The sequence below is a fragment of the Nansenia antarctica genome, assembly GCF_963989245.1.
Source record: "Nansenia antarctica genome assembly, chromosome: 4".
In the NCBI taxonomy this organism is placed as follows: Eukaryota; Metazoa; Chordata; class Actinopteri; order Argentiniformes; family Microstomatidae; genus Nansenia; species Nansenia antarctica.
The window spans coordinates 57075959-57091355 of NC_137689.1; the positions used below are offsets into that span (position 1 = coordinate 57075959).

General features: G+C 41.7%; 2 protein-coding genes across 4 annotated transcripts; one reads left to right on the plus strand and one right to left on the minus strand.

Moving 5' to 3' along the window:
• Window positions 1-504: 504 nt before the first annotated feature.
• On the plus strand, window positions 505-7496 carry nadk2 (NAD kinase 2, mitochondrial). Of its 3 annotated transcripts, none has more exons than XM_080528150.1 (12): window positions 505-1151; window positions 1965-2053; window positions 2392-2480; window positions 2716-2797; window positions 3817-3900; window positions 4251-4390; window positions 4623-4710; window positions 4894-5040; window positions 5735-5790; window positions 5918-5971; window positions 6174-6297; window positions 6397-7496. In XM_080528150.1, the coding sequence occupies exons 1-12, from the start codon at window positions 915-917 to the stop codon at window positions 6533-6535; spliced, it is 1329 nt and encodes a 442-aa protein (XP_080384276.1). In that variant the 5' UTR covers window positions 505-914; the 3' UTR covers window positions 6536-7496. The 3 variants fall into 3 exon arrangements, with proteins under 3 accessions (XP_080384276.1, XP_080384277.1, XP_080384278.1); XM_080528151.1 differs by having other exon boundaries at window positions 4945-5040; XM_080528152.1 differs by lacking the exon at window positions 3817-3900.
• A 2842-nt stretch (window positions 7497-10338) lies between these two features.
• Window positions 10339-13946, minus strand: skp2 (S-phase kinase-associated protein 2, E3 ubiquitin protein ligase; the record flags this gene model as incomplete). The annotated part of the gene is made up of 9 exons (XM_080529499.1): window positions 10339-10540; window positions 10727-10834; window positions 11030-11081; window positions 11641-11768; window positions 11921-12019; window positions 12113-12247; window positions 12354-12497; window positions 12746-12857; window positions 13670-13946. 9 exons carry the CDS (start codon window positions 13944-13946, stop codon window positions 10339-10341), a joined length of 1257 nt encoding a protein of 418 aa, XP_080385625.1.
• Between the last annotated feature and the right edge of the window lie 1451 nt (window positions 13947-15397).

Below are 15397 nucleotides of genomic sequence, written 5' to 3' on the forward strand. Positions count from 1 at the left end.
AGCTTTATTAGCTAGTTTACCACACTCTTAATTAATGAGTCAACTAACTCACCAAAAATACAAAGGTAGGCAACAGTGACACTTTTAATAACAACTATTGCAAATAGTGACGCAATTCTATGTACTTATTGCTGTTATGTTTCCACTCGGTCGAACTTTAGCCAGCTGTCAAGTCAGGCTAGCGGCAGAAGCAGCTAGTTGAGTGCGGCTCGCTGACCAGGTGACAGAGACTCGCTGACCAGGTGACAGAGACTCGCTGACCAGGTGACAGAGAGACTCGCTGACCAGGTGACAGAGAGACTCGCTGACCAGGTGAGAGAGACTCGCTGACCAGGTGACAGAGAGACTCGCTGACCAGGTGACAGAGAGACTCGCTGACCAGGTGACAGAGAGACTCGCTGACCAGGTGACAGAGAGACTCGCTGACCAGGTGACAGAGACTCGCTGACCAGGTGACAGAGAGACTCGCTGACCAGGTGACAGAGAGACTCGCTGACCAGGTGACAGAGAGACTCTCTGACCAGGTGACAGAGAGACTCGCTGACCAGGTGAGAGAGACTCGCTGACCAGGTGACAGAGAGACTCGCTGACCAGGTGACAGAGACTCGGTGACCAGGTGACAGAGACTCGCTGACCAGGTGACAGAGACTCGCTGACTCTCTGACCAGGTGACAGAGACTAGCTGACCAGGTGAGAGAGGCTCTCTGACCAGGTGACAGACAGAGAGAGGCGTCTCGCAGCATCTGGATTCAACGAGTTCAGTTCATGAATGGAACCAAGGAGAACAGCTGGATCGGGAGCCGAATGAAATCAACATTTACTAGATTCGGTCAACTGAGTTGGCCAACGACGAACAGTTCTATCAAAGGGACCAACAATAAATAACTTTCTATCGTCATTATTATTTTACAAGAATGACTTATCGGTCATTTATGAACTTTCTGTGCCTTGGTAATCGAGTTGCCACAGTTTTAAAGAGAGGCACTGGCGGTCGCCTCCCTCTCCGGACGGGCATACGGAATATCGCATCGCGTCCTGATGTTGGGTTCAAACCCGCAAAAGTTGCAGTGGTGACGAAGACAACGAGATATGAATTTGAGCAGCAAAGATATCGCTATTCGGGGCTCTCGGAGGAGGATCTAAAACAGCTGGTAAGTGGAAAAAGTTATATCCAAAAATTCAACTTTGTTTTGACAACAATCCTAATGAATGCCGACAGCTACTGTATGTGAACTAGAGAAAATGTAATTCTGATGTGCTTTAAGTAATCTAGACAATTTGATGGCAGCTACTAGATTGAAATCAAGTGTAATACTGAAACACAACTGTGAACATTTCAAACCTGCAAACTGCGACACTTTAAATGAATGTGCAATAACACTATGTGCAATATGACAACCCTCGGGTACATAAGGTTCAGAGATAGGAAATGTTAGAATAGGTATAGCATAGCATAGAGTACAGCACAGTGTTTTATTTGTATAGTATAGTATAGTGGATAGTGTACATAGCCTTTATTTATGTAAACCAGCTCCTTTCCCTTCTTGTTTTTAGTTTTTTTCCTAGCACCAGGGGAGCCCCCCCTCCCAAATTTCGTTGTTTGGTACCTGTACTATATCAATGACAATAAAGACCATTCATTCATTCATTCATTCATAATGGTTTAGACCCGCACATCATGTACAGTACAAATGGAGCTGGGGCTCTCATCTCCTGGCACCAGTAGAGAACCCAGTTGTGTCGTAGACTAGCCACAGACCTTTGAGAGAGTGTCTTTACTGTGGGAATTCTCTCTCCTTGGAATTCAACTATTAGAAATGCGTTTTGGCTATTCTTTCTTACTCTACAGTCCTCTCAATGTTTTGAATCCACAGCACCAGAGGTTTATATTTGCCTTGACAATCATGATAATCATAATTGTATTCTTCTGATATTTGACATAATGCTTTGTGCTCTCATGGCAGCTTGCGTTGAAGGGTTCCAGCTACAGTGGGCTTCTGGAGAGACACAACATCCACACACGCAACGTGGAACACATTGTGGACAGCCTGCTGTAAGATGTGGATGGGAGTGGGACTTTTGTACACAGATGTTTAAAAATGTACACACCACAACTAACAACTCTGTAATGAATTACTGTTTTGTGAGTTTGGTGTCATTTCTCATACGTGTGTGTCTTTAAAAATTGACACACCACAACTAACACTGAAAATAAAGACATACAAGTATGAGACATGACACCAAACTCACAAAAGAGTAATTCAATACAGAGGTGGATAGAAATGGCAGATCTTTTTTTTCTGTATTTCATAGAGAATATTATTATGTAATTGTTTTAAGTCTTCACTTGATACGCCTATCTGAATGAGTGTATCTGTCCATGTTCCTCAGGAGAGAGGGGGTTGAGGTGCGTGTGGTGAAGAGGGGGGAATATGATGAGGAAACAGTGAGATGGGCAGATGCCATTATTTCCGCAGGGGGTAAGTGTTCCCTTTCAAAATATATATATATATTAGGACTTTTGCAGAGGACACACTTTAAAACAAACAAAAAACAAAAACCCAGTTGACCTATAGACCCACTTTGTGTACTCCCAGCATACAGAGTTTGTATATCCATGTCAACAAAGGCATCAGACAACGCACCTGCACAATACTGTAGTTGTCATAATTAGCCCCAACCCTAAGCCCTATGTGTTTTGTTGATTTTGTTTAGGTGATGGGACTATGCTGCTTGTTGCCAGTAAGGTTTTGGATAAGGACAAACCGGTTGTTGGAGTTAACACAGACCCTGAGAGGTAATAAATAACTGAAGGGGTATGTGTAGTGAAGGGATAGAATTGTGGGGTGAGAGGGAAGTGGGAAGCCACATACTGTGCATATGTTCAGTTGTACCTGTCAAGTACTGACAGGTCCGGAAAATTCCTGTAGCCCTTTTTTTAAACTAACCATAACCTATGGTTGGACAGTTTTGAAAACCCTGAAAAACTGGAAAGTGTTTTGTAAAAATTCACCAGTGTGTTTCTATGGTGGGAATTGGGCAAGGGCCCTTTAAGGCTGAGTCATAGTTGTGACGTGTGGGGGTTTCACGCGGATGTATCGTATGGGTCCTTATACTATAAGTTATAGTATAGTATGGATATCTATGGTTTTGACTGTTAGGCCAGTTTGCCCAAAAACAAAACGTTGATTAAAACTCTGACACTGTGTTTTCACTGCAACTGAAGTCTCCGTATCCATTGTTGTCTCAGACACAGTTTTATTTGCAAATGCGAACGCATTCTCTGAATTTACCGGAGTACTGGGAGAAGCACTACGAGGATAACACTACAATTATTATGTGGTCTCTGCTCTCGGGAGCTCTACAGCCATAGATAATATATATGTGTATTACGATGTACGTGTATAATATTTATGTTTGCAGCAGCCAGGGTCATGAGTATTCTTGAAGATCCTCCTGAGCACAACAAATATGGTGCATTGGAAACTTAATTTACCTTCTAATTGATGCATAGGTGACTCCTCATTGGTTTAAATCTCATGCTACGAACACATACACACACACACACACACACACACACACACACACACACACACACACACACACACACACACACACACGTCACATATAGAAGCATCTGCACCACTTAAAATAGTAAAACAAAATAAGCCTTAATACTTAAAATAGCCCTACAAGCCCTACAACAATGTACATTTGAATCCCGCGGTTAACCGGAAAACCTTGGTTTCATTCAGGAACACTTTAACGGTATAAAAAATTGGAAACCGTAACCATTTTATTTCTCTGTGCATGAAGGTCAGAAGGACACCTGTGTCTTCCTGTGCGTTACACACATGCCTTCCCTGAGGCACTACGGAAACTCAGCCGCTGTGAGTTCAGGTGGGTGTCTCTTCTTTGACAGGTCAGGTGTGCTCTAAGGACCCTGGTCAGAATGCTGCTTTTGAGATGGCTCTGTTTGTGTAAAGAATACTTTTAGTGATTTTCAATGAGCCTGGGCTCTTACACTGCCCCCTAGTGTCCTTGTTGCTGAACTGTCTGAAGTGAATCCTTCAGTCCAGGAACGGTTATGTCTATTAATATCATCGCGTGTTTGCACCACCCCCACCCCTCTTCCTTCATATGGCTATGTCGCTCTCTACTGCTTAACTCCCATAATCCTTTTCACATTCATTCATTGCCTTTTAAATCCCCCTTTCCCTCTCCAATGCTGTCCCTTTTACGACCTGCAGGTGGCAGTGGCGGCAGAGGATCCGGCTACATCTGGAGGGCACAGGGATTAACCCCACCCCAGTGGACCTACACGAAGAGCAGTTGAGCTTGGAGCAGCACAACCAGGCCCATCGTCTCACCAACATGGTGGCCCAGCGCAGTACGGCCCTCCGCCTCCCAAGTGTACCTGTCTCACTCCCTTTGTCTGTCTGTGTTGGTCAAGTGCGCTGTTCCCTGTCGTTTTGAATGTTTTTTTCGCATTCCATGCATTCACTAAAGGCTTGTGTGTGTGTGCTTCTGTGTGGCTCTGTTGAGTCTTTTGTCTAAGAACACTTAAAAAGGTCTTGTTCTACCTGTCCCTCAGTTAATTCAGTTGCGTTTCTTTGGTACAGATGTGGTCCCCGACAGAATCTCCGGGCCTTACCTTCTCCCTGTCAGAAGTCTGAATGAAATCTTCATTGGAGAATCTCTGTCCTCCAGGTACCCTGTCATACCAGCAAGTCATATAATTGAGAACGCCCCTCCCCCCCAAAAAAACCAAAACATGAATGTCTTGTTTTGCAGTTGTTTATGCTTGAATGTCTCCCTCATTAACCCTCCCGCTGCACTACCAGCCCCCATCAATCTCTCAAGCACTCATTGGTGGATCTCTGTCTGTCACAGGGTGAAGTGTAAATCCTTCAAACCCCACCCTCTCACCCTCTCGCTCCATAGGGCTTCATACTATGAGATCTCTGTGGATGATGGACCGTGGGAGAAGCAGAAGAGTTCAGGACTTGGCATCTGCACTGGAACTGGATCTAAAGCCTGGTATATCAGACCCAAAACACAGATAGCTGCCATTCTTACCTATGGCAGAGTTTCCCAACTCTGGTCCTGGAGGACCACTGAATATGCTAGCTCGAACTCCAATTGTCAGCAAAGAGCATTCCCCACACACTCGTCCTCACACACACTACTAAGCTCAGTCAGAACAACAATGCATTACATATAATAATTTTTCACAATAAGTCTTCACAGTAGGGTTGGGCGGTATAATTCTTAAAATGATTTTAACATATTATCATTTTAATGTATAAACAACATTACGTGGGTCTGGTGGGAGCCGTCTTAGCGCCATACATTTAATCTACATTTAAAAACATAACATTTATGTGGTGACTGCTATACGTTATGACATTTAGCCTAAACAATCATTTTAACTTTACATCCCAATCACAGCTTGACCAACTAAACAGTTGGACAGCATAATATGACAGCTTGATAAGAAGCATCACACACTGCATCTGTAATAATATAACTTGTCTCATAGGCTATATGACACAGGACATCATTTGTCTATATTGATTTAGTTACTGTTATGAGATGATGCTCTGGGAGTCCGGGATAACGGTAATACGGTATACCAACCAGCCCTACTTCACAGTGGTGCTTCAGGATCAGGGGTGGTAAACACTTGATCATGCAGAGACTCATGATGGCCTTTTTTCTTTTATCTGTACAGGTCGTATAATATTAACAAACTGGTTGAACAGGCTGTGGAGGATGTCCTTAGAATAGGTTTGTTTACTTGTTCAGCAATCATGTCGATTTAATTATTATTGTTTTTGCTATCTTTCAAAGTGTAAAAAGCTACTCATGTGGCATATCATGCATCAATGATAATGAGTTGTCTGTTTCTCCCCAGGAAAGGTACAAACAGGTCTTGATATTCCGCTGAATCAGGAACTAATTCAGAACGGTGAGTTCCATAAACGACTGTAGTTTAAGTGAAGGAGTCACTATTTTGATGATAGTATTTTCTTTGCGCCTCGCTTGTCTCCATAATTACTAAAGACACCTTACATTAAGTCGCCATAAGGACTTACATTTAGGAACTTTGAAATGAATATAATTGTCTAATGTCTAATCTTCCGTCTGTCTGTCTGTCTGTCTGTGGTCAGTTACCAATGAATACAACGATTCTCTGGTGTTCAGTCCGGAGGACAGCCGGATGTTCTTCAGTGTCAGAGAGCCCATCGTGAACAGAGTGTTCTCCAGCAGCCGCCAAAGAGGCTTCGCCCAAAGGTCACTTTTATTCTCAACCTTGTATTTGCAGAGTCATAAGGCAGTGAAGGTTTACGCAATTTCTTTTTTTAAATTATCTTTTTCGCTTTTGCTCTTAAGGGTGTGTGTGCGTTCGCGGTGCTGGGACGCTTGTATGGTGGTTGACGGAGGGACTTCGTTTGAGTTTAACGACGGTGCCATAGCAACAATCTCCATGACTGAGGAGGACCAGCTCCGGACGGTCCTCCTTGAGAACTGACTGGCCATCCACCATCACAGTGTTGTATAAAGGGAGTAGGGAGAGGAGGCTAATCCCATTTGCACCTGTAACCGGGAAATTAACTTGAGTCATACAGTGTCTTCCCCCTGTACATATACATTGATTCTTTTATTTTAATTTTTGGGGGCTGTTGGCAATCACAATTAGATTATTTTGGTGGCCTTTTTCTTTTTCCCCTCATTGAACTATCCACATTTTGATAAGCTTGCTGTACCTTGCAAGTCTTTTGGGTTACAATTGACTTTGAGCAGCCTGATAATGGGTTAGAAAATATGAGCCCTTTGTATTGTAGTTGGTTGACAAAGGTGTATGTCTGTTCTGTCAGGGTGCTTTAAGTGAAGCGTTACTGACTTTGCCTTTTCCATTAACTGTTGCCATTCACTATACCCAAACCCTCCTCTCCAATTGGGATATAATATGGCCAACAGATGGACAGAACTGTGAGTGGACTTTGAAAGGGACTTTTATTTATTTTCTTGTATCAAAGAAAATCATATTTATACCATTGTAAATGTGTAGATATTGTGTGCCCTCCCCCTGAGACATGAGATGTTGCCAAGAGAATTTATTATTTTACTTTGATGAGGTTCTTTATGGAATGTCATGTTACAGAAACTGACTGACGGACATCTGAAGCATACATTTGCTTTGTTTGTTGCTGCCATCACTAGTTCAGTTTTGTTTAATGATGTTAAGGAGTTTTTCCAAACGTAGTGCCAGTTTGAATGAATGGGGGGGTGGACAGCTAATGGTCAGTTGAAGGCACTACGGTTGATATTTTTGGTATTTGTGAACAAAATGACAAAATATTTTTTGACTTTGGCTAATTATATATTTTTCTAGCAATTTTATTTTTGCTGTTTGGCTTTATCTAAAGATATGAACCCAAAACCAGATGCATTGCGTTATATTGTCCCACAAGGCCACAATCACCTCTTAACTCTTTGACTGCCAGCCATGTTCAGAGCGGAGAGCTCCACACTGCCAGACTTTTGGGGCATTTTCGCTGAACTTTGAAGACCCACCAAATATTGACTTTTCGGACTACATAAACATTGAACATATCTACCAAAACTTTAGACTCTCTTCTTTCATCAGAAAAAGAAAGTTTGTTTCTAGCCTCTTTGAGTGTTTAGAAATCGGCCGTAGAACATAGGGTGGTTTCAGCAAAAACACCTGATTTTGACCAATAAACAGAGAAAACGAGCTTTTTCTGCAGAACTTTTTTTTTTTTTTTCCTGCACTTTTTCTGTATCGTCCGACTCAACTGTTTGAAGAGTCGCGCGATGGCCGCGATGCTCCGCGCCGCGTTTGGCACATACCCTGATCCGTTTCGCCATTACTACAACCCACAGCAAGCCACTTCCTTCTCCAGGCTTTTATCGAACTACTGCCCCCATCTGGGACCGAAATACATTACACCCAAGTCTGAAATTCACTCGCTAGGTGTAGAACATGTCAATAACGCGATCCCCGCGGGAAAAAAAAAAAAATCCCAAAGAGGCAGTCAACGTTACTATTCTATTGGCAGTCAATGAGTTTTAAAAACAAGAAATCACTCAATCCTGTAAACATGTGCCTGGACCTCTGTGATACTTTACACATCAAGAGACACGTGGTAAAATATTTTTGAAAGTTCTTCTTGCTTTGATAACAGAAATGTTTTTTTGATTCACAACCACATTAAGTAAGAAGTGTTACAATGCAAAACTAGTATTCTGTAAATCCCCACCATGCTGTGTGTATTCTGCCATGTCAACTGTTTGGGCTGCTTTCTGAGGTGCTGGTTGCACAGTAATCATGACTCATGTCGTATGTTATGGTGTTAGGTCATTAAACTGTCTAATAAAGAGTGAAACTAAAGGTTGTCCTTGATATTCCAAGCTCACATTGTAGTCAATTTTTAAGAATGGTGGTTTCCATGTGAAGGTTTGGCAAGACATATGTTAATAGCAAAGTATATGTAATATTGGTCATTTGAATCCCAAGTAATGTAATTAACACTATGTGCAAATAAGTGTTCAGTTGTGATGATTTAGTGCAAGAATGGCCAAATAGAATGAATCAAGAGGCTTTAATAATACTGTATACTTTATACAAGGCAAACACTTAATAGAACAAAGTTACATTCTACTCTCAATGGCAAATGATAAAGAGAACAAAACAGACCACATGGTCTGTATTTTATTGTACTAAGCTCAGATGAGAACCTAAACAGCAGAACAAAGAAAAGAGAATGAATGTGTCCCTTTGGCCCTGTTATACACTTAGTATTTAAATTAGAAGCTGCTTGCAAGGAAACCAATCAGAATTCAGTTTGACACCTCAGAAATCTTCCTTGAGAGAAGGTAAACTGAAGATTTGAAGTTATTCCCCCTCAACATCATCTTTTCCAACATGACATAGGACTGTTTATATAAAACATTTATTAACATAGCAAATTTACATGTATGCATGGATATACATAATTTAATTGTCCACTGCATCAATAACACAATTAAACTTTCACAAACTTCTTATCCAAATATGATCATTAACAGGAATTACACCAACATTTGGCATATCACATTCAGACATTTCTAACAGTAAATCGCATTTATCAATGCATGTATAAAAACAAGTTTCAAGTTTCACAAGAAATGAACTAGACCAAACTGGCCTCAGATACATAGCGCCCTCTTGTGGCAGACACTATGCCGTTTTCGACATCACATAATGCACTAATTGTATCACATTTAGGAACATGGTGACACTCTGATTCCCACAAATAAAGACTAGAGTACTTTGTATATCATCTAGACACCCAGTTATCAAATAGATTGACGATATTGACTAAAAATGACTTATTTAACATGAACAATGTCATTGATTGCTATAAGTAACTGTCACTCCATCTTACATGTAAAACCGTAACATCTAACAATCAGAATTGATCATGCCAGCAGCACCATTACTGAAATTGGTCCATAGTCATTTTGCTGTAATTTTATAAACATAATGAAGAGAATGAATTACAATCACCGTAACACAATGGATGGACTTCATTAGCTATAATAGAGTAGCAATACAAATTTAACAGGGACCAAAAACGACCATGTTTGCTGCTGACAGTCAACACTGGCACTGACGGCTTACACTTAATTAAATTGTCCACTGCTATTGCTAAAATTTCCCTTCACTAATTTCACATCAATATTCTGGGGATAATTACACTACTTCATCCAGCTGGTGACACCTGGTGAGTAAAGCTTCATCCAGTAAAAACCTTTTTCAAGTACTTTCTTTTCGGAAAAAAATTCTCAAACAAATCTGTCTTTGGAATGTTATGGAAAGTAAATACATAGACAGAGTAAACATAACTGTTCTTCATGGTTATGGTAAAACCAGGCTTTTTACTGATGACCAAGTTGTCTACACCATTCTTAAAAAGTTCAACAGGTTAAACATTAATTTCAAGATAAAAGCCTTTCTAAAAACAGTACCCTTCGTAAATTTAGTTGCATGGTATTCTATTAGCATTGCTGTGAAATGCAATTTACCTACGTTTTAAATTCTCATTCCAACTGTGCATCTGAACTGGCCCTCTAACACTGAACCAGGGTCTTCAATTATAAATTCAAGTTAATTCTGACACAAGCAACACAAACATTGTCATTCGAGACAAAACCATCAAGGCTCTGTGCGCACACACAACAAAATAAACAAAAGATCTATACCCCTCCCTATAGTGACGGCAGAAATAGCTTTGTCATGCCAATGACAACCTGACAAAGGCTGTAGGACTAGGGCCTGTAGGCCAGCCGACAGGTCATGCCCCACATGGTTCGGACCTTTCTAGTGGTAGTGGTGGGACGGGCGATACCAGAGAAAGGCTGGGTGTTGATCTGGAGCCGTGGCAACCCTTTCCTCAGGGTGAGCAGGTAGCTGTCTTGTACAAGTCCATAGACCTCCAATGTCTGCAACTCCAGAAACTTCTCAAAGTCACTGAAAACAAACAGGTTTAGTTAGTAGGGCTAACAAGAAAAAGGAGGACAACTAGCAGAAAGTGTGCTTACACATATTTATCATTCAAGAGCCCATGTGTCATTTATACACATATTTTTGACATTTTGCCGACGCTTTTATCCTTACAACAAGTACTGTTTATGCATAAGTGCATGGATAACTTACGCCAGGGCAGCAGGGTGGATCTGGTAGCAACGACTCAATGCCAAGTGTTTTAGAGACTTCAGTTGTTTGAGGATGGGGAAACTATCAGTCGTCATAAGAACACTGTCACTGTAACACAGAAGCACAAAAAGGTTCACATATACATTATATTAGGAACTGAGTTTGTGTACTGTTTAGTAATACATCATTTACTTGACTAGAGGTGTAAATTAACTATGGAGTGATCATTGAATGTCCATAGAGTTTTATGCTAAGCATTTCAATCCTAAAATTAGCATGCTTTCCTTGCGAGTAGTTCCTCACCTTAAATCCAGATTTACAAGGTTAGGACAGCTCTCCACCAAGGCTTTCAAATCTGAAAAGAGGCAGGGTTACCTCATTGTCACTGGAAATATTCCAACAATCTTTTCAGTTATGGGATGAAACATGGCATTGTTCAACCAGGTTTAGAGGGATAGTATGTGCACATCCAAAAACCTAGGTGCTGGATAAAAGTGACAATAGTAGAGTAACGAGGGGTCCACACCACACTAGTTGCTGCTCCGAAAATGTGTAGTTTACTAGGAATGTTTGGACCCAAACTGGGTAAACTACACGCCCCAAACTGGGTAAACTACAAACGGGGCGGCTGTGGCGCAGGGGGTAGAGCCGGCATCTAATGATCGCACGGTCGGCAGATCGGTGGTTCGAACCCTGGCCGGCCACATGTCGAGGTGTCCTTGGGCAAGAAACTGAACTCGCGCCTGGCATAGCAGCTTGCTGCTATTGGTCTATGAATGGGTGAATGAGAGGCCATTGTAAAGCGCTTTGGAATAAGGCGCTATATAAGTCAGTCCATTTACCATTTATTTTACATTTCAAGAGCAGCAATGAGTGTGCGGATCTCTCTCATTGTTGGAGAAGGCCCTCCTTACCTTCCATGGTCAGGTTATGCCTGTAGCCGCTGAGGTTGAGATGAGTGGTACTGGAGGGAATGTTATTCACAACAGCCTTTATATGATCGCTGCTGAACTCACACCACGACATGTTCAACTCTTCAAGCCTGGATATAAAACATAAAAAGAAGAGCTCTGCATCAGTTGATGTCATATAAAGAAGAGGATTCGTCAGCCACTTCTCGCATTAAATCAATACTCCAAAAACTCTATAAACCATTCAAATTAAATAGAGTTGAAATCAGTTCTCTAAGCTTACCGTGTGCAGGATTTGAGCATCTCGCCAAGCGAGTTGGCAGACACACCAGAGCATCCACCCAAGTTGAGTCGTAACAGCTCAGAGTTCTGGCTTAGGGACCTGTAGGACAGGTAGGGTAAGACTGTTACAGGCATATCAGTCATACAGAAGGTGTCTGAAATCACTGTGTACAGAGCATTTGGCTTTACTCACTGAATTATGCTATCAGACAGCTCCAGACCCTCCAAGCTTAGATTCTCTAGCCTTCTGCAATGGGAGATGATGTCATCTAGAACAGGGGTAGTGACAGTGCAGCTGGAGAGATCCATGTGTCGTACACGGACAGGCCTGAGATAGCGGCAGGGAGAGATGTTAATAGTACAATAAAGCACCAGAATTTAAGATGGGTTAACTTTCAACATTAAATGGAGGAGGGAGGTGGGGGGGAACTCACCGGGTATTAGTGAAACGTGGTTCTCCAATGCAGGTACGGGGGCAGCGCAGTCCCAGTACCCCAGCTGAAAGGACCTGCTCAAGAGCTTGATCAAGTTGGGCTTTCCCTACCAGGTCCACACTATGCCACAGCGATTCGTCAAACCTACCATGTCAAAATAGACAAGCAGAGAATTAATATCAATTCACATCATACATGATTCAATGACACATCAACAGTGTTGAATGATTCTGGCATGATCATCACAATCAGAGGTATTTGGCTGTCAGAAAGCAATACCGTAGATTGCTGACACTTCTTAATATTGTACTGCAACAATGCATTAATGAAATGGCACACATTCACATAGCAAACATCACTGGCAGACAGGTACATTGTGACTCTAAACGTACACTAAGCGATTCCAGCGCTTGCAGACCCTGGTCATCCTGAGGAGGTCTTGTAGCGGCAGACAGGCAAGGATCTCCAGGAGCAGCTCATCCGGGAGGTTGTCCCAGGACAAACCTGTTATGTAAAAGAAACAATACATCAACCAAATAATATGGCTAAATTAACTTTACATGTAGTTACACATCCGACTTTCAATAAGAATTAGTGTTGTTCCGATACCGATACTAGTATCGGCATGGCCACCGATATGCACCAAAATGCTGGTATCGGTATCGGCGAGTACTTTACAAAAACGTTACGAGTTTTACAAAGGTTTTGAGCAGTGCCAGACTAAGTGTTAGCAATAATTTTACATCGAGGTTAGTATGCGGCTCAAAAAACATGTTTTTTTGTTTTGTTTTTTCAAACGCTGTGGTATCGGATCGGTACTCGGTATCGGCAAGTACTGCACGGTCAGGTATCGGGATCAAAAAATGGTATCGGAACAACACTAATAAGAATGGCATAGAAATGTGAGTCAATTATCAAAAGTAGTGCTGCTTCGTTATAGCTGAATCCAAATCTGTGCAATACTGAAACACAACTGTGTACATTTCAAACCTGCAAACTGCGACACTTTAAATGAATGTGCAATAACACTATGTGCAATATGACAACCCTAGGGTACATAAGGTTCAGAGAATAGGAAATGTTAGAATAGGTATAGCATAGCATAGAGTACAGCACAGTGTTTTATTTGTATAGTATAGTATAGTGGATAGTGTACATAGCCTTTATTTATGTAAACCAGCTCTTTTCCCTTCTTGTTTTTAGTTTTTTTTTCTCCTAGCACCAGGGGAGCCCCCCCTCCCAAATTTCGTTGTTTGGTACCTGTACTATATCAATGACAATAAAGACCATTCATTCATTCAAATCGATACACACACCTGATGACTCCCTCTTTCTTCTGGGTCGCCTGGCGATCACAAACTGGTTCTCCTCGTTCTCCTTCTCTTTCGAGACCACCCACTCCAGTGAGTGCTTGTGCGGCGGTGACCATTGATAGATCAGGTCTTGGGGGGTGTTCTCTGTGTCCAGGCCATCTCCGAACATCTGCCTCTTCTTCCGCTTGTTCCTCTGAGAGGAGTGGGACAGCAGCATGGAGCCCTCCACATTCTCACCCAGACAGGGCAACTCCCGCAGTGTCCTGGTGGAGAAGGGCATTCGGGAAGTCACATTATTAAAAATGAGACACACAGACAGACACCCTCTGTATACACATATACATTATTACCCGGGAAATCAATGATCATATGAGATAAGCAGGCTGCAAATACTCCTGTTATCTTCCTAGCGGTGCCCGCCATTATTAGTGTTGGTTGGATGACGCTAGCTAGCTGGCAGGCAACCTCAAAAGTCGCGCCCGATCACAGTCTAGAATCATTCTTTAAACTATTTAAATGCACTAAAATAATCTTATGCAAGTATATTCTTAACTAACTATATTCAAGCACTCTCGTCATTTCAGGTGTTAACTGTTGCACGGACAAAGTCAAGACCCTGGAAATAGGCAATTTTTTAGGCGGTTTCGATTGTTATCTAGTAATAATACCTAGTAATATGATACTTATACAGCCAGCTACCATTTGGTACAGTTCGTATTACAGTAGTTTAGTACATAAAGCAAATAGTTTCTTGTGCACTAGAATTGTGCAACAACAAAAAAAGAATATACATTATGTGCATTCATTCATTGCAAGCAACAGTAGCACATGTCCTCCTATCCAACAAAAGATACACCAAGCAATCAATTTCACCACCAACATCCTAACAATTACATCTTGTTAACCTCAAAGTTAGTCTACCTTTCGCGTGACATTTCCCCCCTGATGCAGATCGACTGTAGTCCGTTGAATGTATTGATGATAAAAGCAGCGAAAAAAAGTTCAGTGTATGAAAGCGGGACTATTTAAACCTCCCGCTTTATCACCCGCCTTCAGAGGTGGAGGGGTGGTCGTAAGTAATCGTCGTCAGCGAATCATAGCGCTACCTATGGCCGGAAAGGGCAGGACCTATGACCGGAACCGAAAAAGTGGGAAACTCTTGTAGGGTGGGAAAATCCTGTACCTATCGTGGCACTGGTCTTCTGCTGATTGGCTGGGGGGGGAAATAAAGGAAGTGACAGGAAAGACCACCTCGTCTTCTTCTTGACTTTGGTTTGTCCAAAAGAACCCAGAAAAGTGAGAGTGAGAAAGCTCCTTGGCACGGCGCCATCCAGTGTAGAAGCAGTGGAAAACATTTCCACGGAAAACATAATAGACAAGACTTGTCAGGCAAAGGCAACGGGACACGATGAGGACCACACGATTGTCATTTCACGTGATTAAAATAGTTATTTTCATTTATTTTTAAGAAAGATATTCATGGACTGTTATTCTTTTGCGACTTACCCGTGACACCTTTATGTAACATCAATATGTTGTGACATATTGTTTGACTGCACTTGATAAAAGAAAATGAGAATAACAATTTAAAGTAAAAATAATAATATATATAGTTATTTTCGAGACGAATGTTAGTTCTGATGAATAATAATAATAATATTCCACCTCACCAATCAATTATCATCCAGACATAACGGTCTTGATAGTCAACTGTTAAATACGTCTGTTATG